The sequence below is a fragment of the Neopelma chrysocephalum genome, unplaced genomic scaffold (genome assembly GCF_003984885.1).
Source record: "Neopelma chrysocephalum unplaced genomic scaffold, ASM398488v2 Primary Assembly neopelma1_77, whole genome shotgun sequence".
NCBI classification, from domain to species: domain Eukaryota; kingdom Metazoa; phylum Chordata; class Aves; order Passeriformes; family Pipridae; genus Neopelma; species Neopelma chrysocephalum.
In genome coordinates, this window is record NW_020897738.1 from 385,419 (window position 1) to 401,377 (window position 15,959).

Consider the following 15,959-nt stretch of genomic DNA (forward strand, 5'->3'; position numbering starts at 1 on the left):
CATCCCACAGCCTGGCTGGGGGCACAGTGGCAGGGGGACCCTCCCCGGGTACCAGGACCCCCCTGTGGCCCCCCCCGAGCTGTCCACAATGCATCTAGGGGAGATCCCAGTGCCTCCCAGTCACCTCCCAGTGACAGCTAGCTCTTCCCAGTCAACCCCTAGTGCATCCCACTAATTCCTGGTGCCACCCAGACCCCTTGGTTCCTGCCTAGTTCTGCTCAGTCCCCCACCAATGCCCCCCAGTGACTCCTGCTCTGGAACTCCAGCCTCTGGACACCACCATAGATAGAAAGAGATCAGTGGCCTCGAAGTGATGTAGAAAAGTGGCTTGTGAAAAGCAATAACATTATTGTTATGAACAAGAATGTGCATGAATTTGCTGTTAAAACCCCAAAACGTTACTGGGTTAAACTTCATTTCTCTCCAGAGACATTGGGAACATTTGGGATATCAGGGACATCAGAGACATCAGGGTTATCTGGGAGATTTGGGACATCAGGGACATCTGGGACACTTGGAATATTTGGGACCTCAGGGAATGAGGGAAACCTCCTGAAGTCCCTTCTGCTGCCATTGCACTTTCTTTTCTTTACCTGAATGCCTTTCAACTAAACAATGTGCCTTTAATTATTTTTGACCCCTGGTCCCCATTTTGCTACATATGTACCAGAATTATCACAGCCTGACATAATACTGCTGATATGGTTATCTGGTTCTGAATAGCCTTGCTTCCCCAAACTCCCTGTCATCATTCCAGACTCTACTCTGCCCTTGGTATAATCAAGGCCAAGGAGGTTCTTATCTTATGTACTGATATTTTACATATCAGATCAATGGGACATGCTTTGCTTTCTTTCAGTATCCCCCAAAACCCCTCCATGGTAATGGCCCTGTTCTGATACTGGCTGTTAGTGCATCGGTGCTGTCCTACTTCCTTTCCAGAATATCCTCGTGCTTCTGTCTGAGAGATTCTGTAGCCCATTTCATAGCTCTAATATTAAGCCACCATTCTCAATTATACCTTCCTCAGAATATCTTTTTACCTCTCTCGTTTACAACCCTCATGCTGGCACATACCATGCAGTAATCACACTTTTTCAATGCCTCATTATCTCCTGAGCAAAACTGTACTGTCAGCACCTATTCTTTATCGTTCTTCTAACTGATAACTGGTTTTAATTCCTCCAGTAAAATTAAAGCATAGACCTAGTGCCAATGACTCTGTGGTCTTGAACTTTGAAGCAGGAATGTTTTTAAAAACGATAAACATCTACTTCCATTTCAGAAAAACTTCACTATTAAAATAACGTGTAGGAGTTCGACTGCCTCCCCTACCCCCTCTATCTTCTCCTGAATTGGACATGACCTCTGAAAAGGAACATTTCATTCCATTTGTCTTGCTTCGGTAGTTTACAACAAACCTTTGAACAGTGAGAATCTTGTTTATTTCTGGACACCTCTTTCTATAAAAGGCTTTTCTCAGACTGGCACAAAGACTACTGAAATCGGCCATCCTGAATCATCTGGACAAAATATGAAATTCATTGGCATAATTGTTTCTTTCTTCATTCTCTTCACCCTTACTGCTCTTCGGAATGCAGGTGAGTGATTTTCAAAAATTCTGCTGCTTTTATCTACAAACTTTTTTAACTTCTGAACTTCAGAATACACAACTCAGTAAGAAATTGCTGATACCATTTGTACAAGGTAAAGCAAAGGCACACAAGTCAGCGTTTACCAGCATGGTGTCATTTTCATTTCCTTCTTCTGTAATTTCCAGCAGGTCGGTGGATCTTCTCTGTAAGTAAACAGACAATCTGGAGAATGCAGTAAATATATTTAAAGACAGAAAAACTTTCTAGCTCCCTTTATTGAACAAGCACTTCTACCTCCCTTCTTCCCATTTCCCCATACTTGTTCTTCGCCACCCACCTTGAACCCTGCCTTTCTTTTTATTTGTGTCCTCCCAAATAAGCAACCCTCCCCTAATAACTTTTTCATCATTGGTTCCAAATTTTACAACAAGAAAGAAATTTCAGTAGCTTTTAATAATCTCATACTGGAGCACATCTTGTTGCTGATGTTAACTTTCCAAGAGCTTTAACCTTCTGTTCTTATTGATTCCCTTCTAGGGTTGATGGTGAGGGAACCCCATTCTGATATGTTTAAGACTTAACTCTCAGAAATAAATATAATTAGTGACACTTGCTGAAGGGCTGCTCTGGAGATTTATCTGTCTCTTGTATGTAAAATTACCCATGGAAGTGATGAAATTATGTAGTGGCTTAGAGGTAAATAAGTGTATTTTCCTATTCAAAATGAAGCAGCCCTAACATGCAGGTGATTATAGCCCTAACCTAAATACATTCCTAAAATAGCATAACCAGCGTACTTTATTGATTTCCAATAGTCCTTTAGATTATATACTTTTGTTTTAGAGAACATCTAGAAAAGTTCAATAACATTCCTGTCTATATGTTTTTTATTTCCTTTAACAAGGAGCTCAAGACTCTTGCTCACACCAGTGTGGGGAGCTGCTTAGTACCTGTTCTTGCGAGGTGACATGCCAGTCCTTGGGGAACTGCTGCCCTGATTATAAAGAATTTTGTCTTCAGATTTCTCCATACTCAGGATCTCTGATGGGAGGCAAAGACTTTTTGATTGAAAATACAGCTTTTAATACCTCTTCTGTGCTAACATGCAGGTGGGCCATGATTTTATATAATCTCACTGTCCAACTATAGGTAATTACCACGAAACAAGACTAGTCTGTACAGGAGTGAAAACTTTGTAAAGTTGTTAGAGTCTTGAAACACACAAAAGTTCTGCTGAACCTCACCCTCAAGGGTACCTGTTGACTGTATTTCTACACAGGATCATTTCTTTTAAGTCAAGTTATTGTGTGATACAATCATTATTCTGCTAATTTATAATTTCTCCCTCCCCCCGTAATTAAATAGTAAGTTGAAGGCTTGTAGACTGCTGTGTATTTGTGCAGTGCACAGCAGGTTCCACACTGGTGAAATAAGCACAAACAATTTTTTTTGGTTTATATTCACTGCTACGAGCACAACTTGAACAGATGGGACTTCAAATGATCTGCTCATGACACAACGTTGCTTGATGAAACACAACTGAGACATTCAGAATTTTCCTTCTCTCAATGGTGCCACTGAAAAATGTTTTCAACACCTACAGGTTCAAGCAGGAAATCAAAACCACTGGCTATATTGCTGAGGATGGAAAAGGCCACTGCATCTCCCCATTGCTTTATGAGACTGGTTTCATCCCTTTTGAAGTTTCTGTAGATGATGGGAGGACGTTCCCCTACTCTGGAACTTGGCTATCAGGTGACTTACTTAAATTTACACCATTCCTCTTCTTCCTATATTCTTCCTTCATGGATGCAAGTTTACATAAGCCTTTGCTTTTTGATCATTTTTCTTCTTCCTTAACAAGCCTCAGAGAAGTAATTCTTGCTGTCCTCAGGCTAATTCATCTTTTGAGAGATGAACTTTTATGGCAATTGAGTTCTGCTGCTATGCAGTAGCAGCAGCAGCAGCATTAACTCATAAAAAGTCCTGCTTAAAAAGGAGGTTGACCAAAACAGTTACCTTTTTGTCACTACTTCTATTAGAAAATAACTGCTCTGTGGTGTTCAAACATTAGTAAGGGCTCAGCTTCAGCTTACTCTCTTTATGTTGTGCATCCTGTACTGTGTCAAACATACACAGGGGAAATACTGCTAAATCTTAAATAACATAGTAGCACTTTTTCAGAACTACAAAAATGTCATTAGTCCTTTGTTTCTGCTCTGTAATGCAGTACATCACAGCAAGGTTTCAGATGAAGAAAAATGTACTTTGATAAATGAGACAAAATGGCAATACTACGGTACCCCCAACACTTATGGAAACTTAACTCTTACCTGGACACATCAGGCACTTGCAGAAACCCACGTCAACATAGAAGTCTGGGGATACCATGAAACAGGTAAAGCAACACTTTTCCTATCTGTGCACAAGCATTTATTGTCAGTTATTGCATGACTTATGTGTGCAGCATGTGACCGCTTTCAGTGAGGCCTCAAGAAGAGATCTGCAAGTATAAATAAGTCATGACAGTAATGTCAGCTTTTCCTCTTCATTTACTTATGTGGAGACATCTAATTTCAATCTCGTGGTAATTGTTCTTTTCCAGTGTCCAAAACCATTTTCTTCCTCTGTGTGACAGGTGACAGTTACTCAGAAAACTGGTTGGCTGAATGGAAATATCTTTATACTTTGGCCAGAGAAATTCCCAATACAGGGAAATTTACTTTCACTCCTGCACCTGCTGAAGGAAATTACAGTACCTGGGACTTCGGAATTTTGAGGATTACACCCAGCAGCTATTCTGATGGGCAGAGGCAAGTGCATCACAGCATTCATTAATCATAGGTACCTTATTATTGCTTCCTGAAGTAAAGTTGTTATATCCTTTGGCATTTAAAACTGGGACTCAGGCTCCATTTCGCATGAGAAAATGGGGCGAGAATTGGAAGGGCAAAAGTGGGAAAAACTCGTGGGTCAAGATAAAGACAGTTTATTAAGTAAAGAGGGGCATGGGCAGAGAGGGAGAAAGGCAAAGGCAATCGGTAACCACCTGCCAAGCAGAGTGATGCACACTCAGGCACCCCATAAGGGCTGCTTTGGAAAAACTCTGCTGCAGTTTTATTGATAGACATGATATGGAATGGTATATGGAATATACCTTTGTTCAGTTTGGGTTGGCTGTCGTGGCTGTGTTCCCTCCTAGCCTCTTGACAAGCCCTAGCCTGTTTCCTGGGGGACACCACGAGAAACACAGAGGACCTTGACACCATGCAAGCGCTGTTTGGCAGTTACCAGAACACTGGGTGTTATCAGCATTGTTTGGTCACAAATCTGAACCATGGTACTCTGTGGGCTGCCTGAAGAAAATTACTCCACCCCAACCAAACCCTCAGCAGACTCAGATCTGCCGATTTTTTTGTCACACCTGTAGAGGAGTCCCTAACTGTGGAACTTCTGTCACTGCAGCCTCAGGCCTTCCTCTGCATTTAACTTTTTTTCTATTTTGTATGCAGCCTTTGCATTCCTACAAATTTTATGGCCACTTTCTTTTATTTCATTGTATATTTTCCCATGATTTTTGGTGAATTACCTCTGTAAGTGCTCCATACATATTCTGACCTTGCATATCCCTCATAATTCTTCCACGTCTGCAGTTTTTGATGTAGATGGTGTAGAGTCTGTGAATATATAAATGACACCTTTTCAGAGTTCGAACATGTTGCTAATACATCAGAACTTTCTTTAGCATTTAGGAGTCACTACCCAGAGAAGAGTAAACTTTTCTCCTTCTTGAGGGATTTTTATTACACTTTGTGTATGATATTTTTTCAAGAGTAGAAAGCAGAGTAGCTTTGGAACATTTCATGGATTCGGAATGGTTTTTCCCTGTCTGTTGCCATTAACTCTGATACTACTGGGGCACAGGGTTATGTTTTGTTAGAGAATCCAGATGTTCTTCGTTTTGTCCTAAATAGCACTACAGTGTCAAAAGGCATGAATAGAAAACCTGTCTCTAAAAGGATTCAGGTAAACCAGAATCATGAATATTAAAATGTATTCTGATTATTGTGTACTTGCTGCATGCCGCCCTCTCACTTTCTGAATTTGGAAAATTTTGATTTGCCGTAACATTTTGCAGGAAAAAGAAAGCAGTGGGTTTTGTAATGAAATAACACCTTGCAAATTAAAAGATACTTCGTAATTATAGTTAGTGGTTTGACAGTGTTACTGTCAAAACAGTGCTTGTTCAGCTCTCAGATCTATTTTTTGGCTCTTTTTTTTTTTCCCTCCCAGCAACATTCCATCACTCTGGAGCAATGAGCATGCATTGGCTTGGCACCTCGGGGAAGATTTCAGGAATGACCCAAATGCATGGGCAACTGCAAAATGTATGGAATGGGACAGAAAGGAAGAAAAGCTTCCAAACTTCAAGGAAGAAATTATAGACTGCCCTTGCACTTTGGCACAGGCAAGAGCTGACACTGGCAGGTTCCATGTAAGTTATTGATTGATCCCTTTGGCTTATTACAACTCCAAGTAGAATCTTAGGGAATGCCATACTCCACACACCTCCCCGTTCCCTCTCTAAACATCATTACAAGGCAATTCAATTACGTTTAAACTTGCACCAGTAACATGTCAAATAGCAGAGGCAAATACAGCTTATTCAGGTAGTATGAATAAAAGAAGTGCCTGTAGGACAGCAGATGGAAATTACCTTCAAATAGGGAATTCAGACAGTAATTCCAGTGGTAGACAGAAAACACCATGGAGGACAGTGAGCTCTGTGGAGCTGAGAGCAGGGATGTCTTCTTCAAGATCCAACAGGATGGCAGTCTGTGTTCATAGGTGATATCCTGGGATGGAAGAAGCAGGCCACATTTCTTCCTAGTATGTCATACTTCACTACAAGCCCTTATACCTTGTGCTTCAGAGCTCAAGTCCAGAGGTGTAATCCATTATTTCCTTTCTCCTGCTTCCTTCCTCTTTCTCAGCTTCACTGTGTAACAAGGAACTGACAAAAGCTAAGAAATCAATTGCCATTTAGTCTACACTTTCAGTTGCAGTGCTGATCTGAGGACCAGATGAGGGGAAATTTGTCTCCTATTTGTGATAACAAATGGTGGCAGCGTGTTTATACATATTAAAAAAAAAATTAGGTAGATTTTGCTACCATCTTATTCTGTTTACGAACCTCCAAACTTGATATGTATTCCAAATGATACAGTTAAAAGCATGTGAAGAAAAAAAATAGATCCACTGCACTGCCTCTGTCTAAGAATATAGGACAAACTTTTATTCTGTTGTGATCTGTGTTTGTTATATGCTTATAGTTGAATCCCACCTAGCTGCACTTGTTCTTCAACGTCTGTTGTAATAGACTGCAAAATGCTCAGGTTAGGCCTGTTGCCCCAGACACTTCAGTATTAAATTCACTGTTTTTCCTGTCATTCCATGCTATTCAACACACAGCCTCAACCAGTTCATGTAGATTTTACACATATGTCAGATACAAAGGGTGAGGGGAGGATACATAAATGGAAAGGACAATGGGGAAAGAACCCCATTAAGTGTGAACATTGATCTTTTTCAGACGGATTATGGCTGTGACATTGAGAAGGGGAGTGTGTGTACTTATCACCCTGGGGCTGTGCACTGTGTGAGAGCCATTCAAGCCAGGTAGAGAAAAAGTTTTGAACTGCATTTTTTTTATTCCATCTCAGAGACAGCAGCATCACAGAAGGCACAAAGGTCTCTGGCATCTTAACTCAGATTGATAGCAACCATTGTTTCCCTCTTACTCATATACTGACCCTCGTTGCTGAGATGAAGTTAAGGCCTTAGATTTAATAAACAATAAATTGCAGCATGTGAAACCTTAAGATGCCTAAACAGGAGCTAATGGCTAGAATAGATTTGATTAGGCCTAATTAAGTCTTTTCTGTGTTGGTCTAATTAAGTTCAACAACTTAATCTTTGCACTATTTCTATCAGAACAACTTCAAAGAGTGGTATGTTCGTGTAGCTATAAGACCTACAGAAGGCCTTTTAACCAAGTCCTTCCTTCCTGCCTTGGTTAAAAACCCTTCCCTCCCTCTCCCTACTCTGGTCTAATTTATAAGAACCAAGAGGGGCAGGGTGAAGTCTAACTGGGCATCACATAAAGCTTGCCAACCAAAATGTTTAGCTGTATCCGTAAAAAGGCAATAGGCAACCCCTAAACACAAAGGAACCTCACAGAGCTGAATGATGACTTTCTTGCTGCTTCTCTCAATCAGTCCCCAGTATGCAGCAGGACAGCAGTGTTGCTATGACTCCACGGGAACACAGATCCTCACACACGACTCCACGGGAGGCAGCACACCCGATCGAGGCCATGACTGGGGTTCACCACCTTTCCTGAAGCCTCCCCGGATACCTGGCTTTTCCCATTGGCTTTATGATGTTATCAGCTTCTATTACTGCTGCCTGTGGTCTGATAATTGTCAGTTCTATATGAAAAGGCGTCCCTCTAGTGACTGCAGGACGTATCGCCCACCTCGAGCTGGTAAGGGCTTCATAATTCCGTTATGGAGTATCGCCTTTTGATACAGTGTTGGCTTTTAGAATACTTGTATATGTACATATATTAGTTGACAGTGGCAATGGTACAATGTTCTGTGGAAAAATTCCATGGAAGGTTTCCATTGATCTATCAGTAACAAAATCTGTATGTGTTTTTCAGTTGTCCTGCAAGATTTTCTGCTGTTGAGTATCTCATTAACCCCTAGAACATAAATAGCCAAAGCTTAGTAGTCAATGCCCATAACTTTCTGCCATCACTGAACACTTTTTCAGAAAGAAGATGGTTAGAGATGGTTTAAGACAGGTAGGCAGTAGCTAGAAAAGCTGTCATGTTATTCATGTGAAATAAGGAAGTTTTACCATTTACAGTGTGTCTGTAGCTCCTGCCCCTTGCTTTTAAGTAAGTCCCCAAGTCTTGCCATATCTCTATTGCTGCCACATGTCTTGCCTTCTATGCTGCTAGGATGCTGAGGTGTCCAGCAGGACACGGCCTCCCATAAATAAGGAAAATGCAAAGAGGCAACAGTTTGCAGCAGGAAGAAAGGAGAAAACTGCAGAGGTAACTGGGGGTCACGAATGAGTGGTTTGCCTGCTTGGAGAAACCCCATCAAAGGTTTTGGAAAAAGCAGCCTTTTAAAGTGCAGCTCTGAATATTGGCCAAAGAATATGAAAATAACTGGAATTACATTTCTCCTTGTTCAAGGTTCTCATGGCTGTTCCTCATATCCCATTTACTATGGATCAGATCAGCCTTGCATTTTTTCCCTTGTTTAAATGCCATTCTTTGGATCACCACAATGAGATTTATTTTTATTTCTCATGAACTTAAGAGGAGTAATGGGTTGTGATTTTTGCTTGTTCTTATTTCTCATTTTGCTTTCAAAAATAGCATCTGCTTTTGGGGATCCTCATTTCTTCACATTTGATGGTCTGAACTTCACCTTCAATGGCCTGGGAGAATACCTGTTGGTAGAGTCTGATCTCACATCCCTGAGAGTGCAAGGGAGGACACAGCAGGGACGCCTTCCCAGTGGTAAGTCAGCAAGGGAAAGCAGTGATGACAAAGGAAAGCTTCTGAGGTTGCTTGATTTGCACTTTACAGAATTCCTCCTATCATCTCTAGTCTTCTCCTTTTTTGGCCATTTGTGAAAGGTCACCGTTTTGAAGATAATCAGAAGGCAGACAATATGTTCAGGAAAAAAATAACTTCCTAATCGAAGTTTAATTACTGGTTTTATTGGGTGCGAGTAATGGAAGTATAAGGTTTTCTGTTGGGTTTAAGAGCTCAAAAAAAAAATCTTATTTTCTCTCCATATCCGTTCTCATCTATAAGGAAACATAAGGTCAGCTCTAGAAATCAGTCAATAGCCATAGCTGCCAGCTGATGCATTTTGATAATATTGTGGTTGAAAATGAATAGAAAGCATGTAAGTGTATGCCCTGATTTATTTTCTTTCTGTGTTAGATGTATATGCATGCGTGTGTTGACAGCAAAAATGTTCCACAATGAGCAGAGAAAACATACTTTGGATGGGGAAAAAATTCTTTCTGAGCACCTGAAGCTAGCAGAAAAGTACAGAATGTATGGTGAGAAGTTGGTTAAGGGGGTCATTTTTTTATCAAAAGGCCTGATGGTCCCAGTCTGTTGGCTTGTTCATAAAATGAAACCTAGGGCAGAAGAAGCTTTCTGGAGGTACCTGTGGCCTTCACAATTGGAAAGGGCAAATTGCAAACCAGCCTGTAAGAAGGAGACTGTCATACAACTGCATTTTAAAGTTAAGGAAAAGTAGAGTGTGAAAGAGCATAATGGGATCATGCTTCTCATAAGGCTGAAAAGATACTTTTGTTTATGCTTTTCCTCTATCTAGTGCTATTTTATGGTGCATAAAATAACAGGCTTGGCTCAGTAAGGAATATCCCACCTGGCCTTAAGGATGCTCTTCAAGGATTTGGTACTTCTGGTACAATTATATGGATGAACTAAAAATTGCCTGTGCATTTCAGCACCCATGTAGATATACAGCTCATACTGAATATCACATTGGATAGGACAGGGATTATCAAGGAAATGTTTTGCCCTTGATAGATTTTACTGTGTTTATGGCAAAAGTAGCATGAGTCACTGAGCAGTTTCTTCTGAAGATCAGTTTCTTAAATTTTTGTTTATTCTGTTTCCTTTTTTTTGTTGTGCCCTCCCTGAAATTATCTTCAGTTTTCCCAGACCTTACTCACAGGACTGAATGTACAAGCAGATCAACCAGCCTTCTTATATAGTATAGGCACTGCCATTAGGATGAAGAATTTAAAATTTCCAGTCTTTTTTAGCATTAAACATTCTGCTTTCAATGTATTGGAAGGAGATGTATACTGTGGGGCTTTGTATGACTTATATGCTTAGCCATTCCCTCAAATATAAATAATTATATTTCATTATTTTTAGGAAATATCTCTTTGAGGGTTTTTTTTCCTGTATTGCTATAACCTGCTATATTTACTTTATATCATGTTGAGTATTTTAGGGGATTGTTTTTTTATTTGGAAGGAAGTGGAGCTCAGGGGACAGGCTTGTCTGCAGTGGCCATGCAGGAGAACAACTCTGATGTGATTGAAGTACGGTACTCACAGGATTTGAATCTGGAGGTCCTGTTAAACCAAAAGGTTCTCAACTTCTCTGAACAAACCTGGATGGACCTGAAAGGTTAGTTACAAATATCAGCCTTGTAAGGTATTGTATTCCAGTGGAGCCCATGTACAGTTAAAAATATCTCTAGATGCATGCATTTCAACTCTCTTTTCAGCATCCTTTTGTGAAAACAGCCTGCAGGTCACAGAAAAAAATGTGTTAGAAGTAAACAGAGAACAGGCAGTGTCCCAACTCATTAGAATTTATTTTATTATTAGATGACTTTCTTCAGTTGCTGCCAGATCGAGGCCGAATCAGTGGTAGTGCACTGTTGACATGCACCTTGGTGAAAGAAATAAAACTGAGAGCAGGGGGTAGAATGCCCTTTCCATCCAGTTTGCTTACCTGGCCTTGTGTTTATGACAAATGGTTATAACTGATGATGATTTTAAGTGATGCTAAAACACAACAGTTTGTTCACCATGGATAATTAGGTATTTTGTCCTCTTCCTCTCATTGTTATAGGTCTCTTTCTATATTCTACACCTGATCAGAACATCACAGTGATGTTCTCTTCTGGGTCTGGAGTGGAAATACAGGGAAATGGAGGATTTCTGACCCTGACAGTTCTGCTCCCAGAGAAGTTCATGAATCACACACAGGGTCTCTTTGGGGTAATGAATGGCAATACGGAGGATGAATACACCTTCAGGAATAAAACCACCCTACCAGTTCATGCAAGTCCCCAGCAGTTGTTTGAGTTTGGAGCTAACTGTAAGTAATTTCTCTGGTCTATTATTACATTTTCTTTACAAATTCAAAACAGCTTGTGATTGAAAGGCTAGGAAATTAAGTGTGTGCCGAGCAATCAGTACTGGGGGAAGAGGAGAGAGTAAGAGAAATATACTCTCCTCTACCCAAGTGGGTAATATACCTACTGCTGAATGATTGAAGACAGAACCACAACAGAGTGTTCAGCACTTTGTTCCATCAAGAGTCAGACCTCATATTTCAGAGCTTACACTTTTAGAATATCATCTATTATGGTCAGCTGAACACAGCACCAGCAGACTACAGTGTTACAGAAGTACAGCAATAGCCAGGGTCAGCTATCTTTTTCCAGATTATTAGCAATGTTTCCATCATGTACCGTGCTGACAATCTAAAAAATAATTAATTAAATCCCAATTTAATAATTGCCTCTTAAAAAAAATGTGCAGGAGGATGTGTGTAAAAAATGGCTCCTGTCATTTTACTAGTGTTAGGCTGCTACATCTAGCCACAGGATTAGATTGATCAGCATTCCTCCTGGCATCAGGTTAGGAGATTGGCCAAAAATATGATGCAAAAATACCCTCTGGCTACCAGTTGATCTCTGTGTTGAGAACAGTGCAACCCAGGATTCAAAGCATACTGAAAAGTCTCACTGCTTCAACCTCAGGAAGTTTCTGATTTAGCAGAATGAACACAAAGAGCAGGGCCATAACAGACATGATGAATTTAGGGACACATAGTTTCAGGATTTGTGTTGCTTGCAGTTTTTGCTTTTGTAATGTGTTGCTCTGTCTGTTATCACTATTTTGCTAGGAGGCATATAAAACCATCTTTATGTAAAATCACAGCTACACAATTATTTGGATCTAATTTTAAGAAAATTATCAAACACCATGTTAAACAAACACTAACTTTGGTGCTAAGTTAAGATGTTGCATATGAAAAGGAGAATAATCTTGAGCTGGAAGGATGTTGTAGGCCTTCCTAGATCTCTTCCAGCTCTGGCTACATTTACATAAATAAGCACTTGGATTAGTAGCAGAAGGTGGTATGTGCAGGCAATGTTACATATGATTCTCTCTCTCTTTCTTTCTCTGTCTCCCAAGGGGCTATTGAGAATGGAACTTCTCTCTTTACTTATGACACAGAGTTCTTACTGAACAATTTCTTTTATGGGGAGAAGCACAATGCTTCCTTCCTGCCTGTGTTCTTCCCTTATGAAGACCCTGCTGATCCCCTGGTAGAAGAGATGGTCTCACTCTGTGGCTCTGACCCGTTCTGCAGATTCGATGTCCTGACAACAAGAAACCTTCAACTGGGAAATTCCACAAGACTGTCTCATCAGAATCACAAGCTGCGGGTAGAACATCTGGAGCCAGGTGATACAACGTTCCTCAAAGCATCATTAGAGAATCACAGAATCTGAGTTGGAAGGGACTCACAAGGATCATGGAGTCCAACTCTTAAGTGAATGGCCCATACAGGGCATCACTACAGTTATTTCTACAGGGCATCTAAATAGTTAACAATGTTTGAGGAGGCTTCGCTTAACTGTAGGTTCATGCACCTGTAAATACTCTTATCGGGAGGAATCATCTTTGTACCAGGGAAACTCTGCACTGGAGGAGTACTTAGGCAAACAAAATACATTTCTTTCCATTTCTTCCTACACCAGAGTGTGGAAACTTTATCTTAATTTTCTGTGTATTCACCTGTCATCTTTGGACTTAAAAATAATAATAATTTTAAAAGTATCAGAAGTATTTTCATTCAGATTGCCTAAAAGTCTTTGTCTTTCCATGAGTTGCCACTAAAATGCCATTTGAATCATTGTAATGGACATTTGCTAGTCCAAATCAAAAATACTTCCACCAGATATGTCTCTTTTACTAGTGATCTCTTGTGGCTGGCTGGACCATCCAATCAATGGAACAAAGAATGGAACTAACTACCTGCTGGGCTCAACCATCACTTTCATCTGCAGTCAGGGCTATGAACTCACCGGGTCAAAGGAAAGAACTTGCCAAGCGTCGGGGGCCTGGTCTGGAGACACACCCAGTTGCATCCAGAAAATAGGTCTGTTGCCTTTTAAATGTTACATGTTGTCATAAAATCATTATCACACATAAGGCAATCTCAGTACACCATTATGGCTCTTGACAACAAAAACTTCTTTTACCTGGGAAAACATTGGACATAAGATCTCTGGATTTCCAGAGAGAGTAATATTCAAATCTAAATAACAGGTGATTTATGGTGGGTTTATGGGTTTTGTCGGGGCTTTAAAATTTTTTAATATTTTTAAAAATTATTGAATATATCTACTCTTTCTAAGGGTTTAGGGCTACAAGCTTCCCTTTCTGTAGGGTTGGCTAGGAACTGGTAGGCATGCTTCTTGAGTGGATGACCTAACATAAATTTCAAAATCACTCTTAGGAAAACAGGAAAGCATAGTACTTAGCTAAAAAATAGAAACTATGGAGTATTGGAAACCTTTAGTATCCACATAATTTGAGCTACTTTTCAAGTATAAATGATGGCACAACCTCCAACCACTTAGTGTCATCTTTCATTCTGTCATCACTAATACAGTTTTAACTTTCTTTGCAACTAACTTGGGCAAACATATATCCAGTCTGAGCCACCTGAGGGGTGAGTTATGAAGCTACACATTATAAAATGAGCACTTGAAGAGAAACTGTACAGAGAAGGACCTGGGGGCAACTGACCCTGGGTGGTCCTGGGCAGCTGACCCTGGGTGGTCCTGTTTGAACGGGGGAGTGGGACATGATGACCTCCAGAGGTCCCTTCCCACCTCAACTGTTCCATGATTCTGTGAGTCGAGAGCAGACACAGCCCGCACTTCTTGAACGCTTTCACCCTTTTTTTCTAAAGGGTTATGTTATCTCAAAACATAATGCATCATTCTATGGCAGTAAAACTATTGTAATGATGTAATGTAATGAATGATGTAATAGTATTTAGGATAACTAACAAAAATTTATTACCCTTCTGTGTTAGTCCCATTAGATTAACAATTAGCCTGGACTGTTGGATTTAGTAGCAGTTAGGCTGTCTCTGATTTACAGAAAACAACCCAAAATTTTCCTTTTAATCATTCACCGCATACACTCCAAACATCCTCAAGATGGCAATATTTCAAAGCACCAGGGTGATGCAAGTCCAGATGGCATGTTTGAAGCACTTTTAATGCTGAGTTAATAGTTCCCAAAAGCACTCATCCAATAGTTCATACCAAGAGATTCTCCATCAAATAGTTCATACCAACAGATTCTCCACTCTGAGCACCTTCCAAAGAAATGTGGAAAGTGCACCTCACTTCAGCAATGAACTCCTGTCATGCTGACACATTTCATCAGCCTCTGCTGGCCTGTACCAACTGCTTGTACGTTTTGAATGCAGTTCTGCACGTTTAGTGATATTTGTAAGATGAACCGCAGTGAGTTTGGGCAGCAGACAAACGTGCAAAGGCCAAATCTTAAAAACTCAGTGGCAAAACACTCTGCCAAGCTGAAAGCTAAGAACATTTTTCCACTGCTGCCATCAACCACATACATGCTGGCTAAGAGCCAATCAGTCTCAATAAGCAAAACGGATGCTGACATTTACATTAGAAAAAGGGGGCAGAAAGCCAGCCCTGAATGATCAGAGGGAAGGAGCTGGAAAACATGCAGTGATTAATTGCACTCAGAATGATTGAGACGTGATGCACCTTTATGGATAAGCAAACAAACCCCACAATGCTGTCCAATGGTTTCCTGAAAGGTGACAAAGAACAACAAGATATGAAAGAATTTTATTGATCTGATTGCAACAAAGACCTTCCTTACTATTTGATATTATGAAAACTGGATAGGAAGAGAGACAGAAACAAGAAAATTTAATGCCAGTTATTTTGCAAAGTCCATTTCAGTATTTGAAACTTCAAATACAAATTATGCTTTTGGGCCTGCATATTGCTGCTTTTGAGTTTTGCTTCCTTGAATTAAAATTTCCATGGAAATCCTCTGCTAATAATTATTTTGCTATGCTTCTAATTACAATCCCACTGCAAGTCTTGCCAGTACCACAGCAACCTCTCTTCACACAATATCACAGAGGAAGAACAAAGAATCCATCCAAGCGAGATTCCAGTAAAAGCACAAGTAACATCCAGCTAAAAATCATAAAATTAGCAATATATGGACAAAGGATTGAAAAAAATCCAGTTTTGGGGATTGGCAGTTCTGCATAAGTATTGTATATTCATGATGATGACTACATCTTAACCACTAGCCACCCTTTCTTTGAGTTACAACAGCTTTTACAACCACCTGTCCCAACAATCAAATGCAGAAATTCTGTGAGTTCCTGATCCGTACCAGTTTCAGAGAATCACAGAA

At 40.3% G+C, this 15,959-nt stretch overlaps 1 protein-coding gene across 4 annotated transcripts in view; it reads left to right on the forward strand.

Annotated features, from left to right (window-relative positions):
• Positions 1–1,320: 1,320 nt before the first annotated feature.
• The window catches only part of SUSD2 (sushi domain containing 2), a 29,463-nt gene continuing 14,824 nt past the window's right edge, over positions 1,321–15,959 (forward strand). For 2 of the 4 annotated variants that reach the window (XR_003535199.1, XM_027689613.1), the window contains exons 1-13: positions 1,321–1,601; positions 2,500–2,704; positions 3,199–3,350; positions 3,826–3,993; positions 4,234–4,408; positions 5,889–6,090; positions 7,189–7,274; positions 7,874–8,142; positions 9,049–9,192; positions 10,702–10,857; positions 11,308–11,556; positions 12,663–12,935; positions 13,541–13,632. Coding sequence is in view for 2 of the 4 variants with exons in the window: in XM_027689613.1 (XP_027545414.1) it covers positions 1,535–1,601; positions 2,500–2,704; positions 3,199–3,350; positions 3,826–3,993; positions 4,234–4,408; positions 5,889–6,090; positions 7,189–7,274; positions 7,874–8,142; positions 9,049–9,192; positions 10,702–10,857; positions 11,308–11,556; positions 12,663–12,935; positions 13,541–13,632 (2,238 nt within the window). In the remaining 2 variants the exon portion in view is untranslated. Of the gene's footprint in view, positions 1,602–2,499; positions 2,705–3,198; positions 3,351–3,825; positions 3,994–4,233; positions 4,409–5,888; positions 6,091–7,188; positions 7,275–7,873; positions 8,143–9,048; positions 9,193–10,701; positions 10,858–11,307; positions 11,557–12,662; positions 12,936–13,449; positions 13,633–15,959 lie in introns of all 4 variants that reach the window. The other 2 variants (XM_027689611.1, XR_003535198.1) reach the window with 2 other exon arrangements.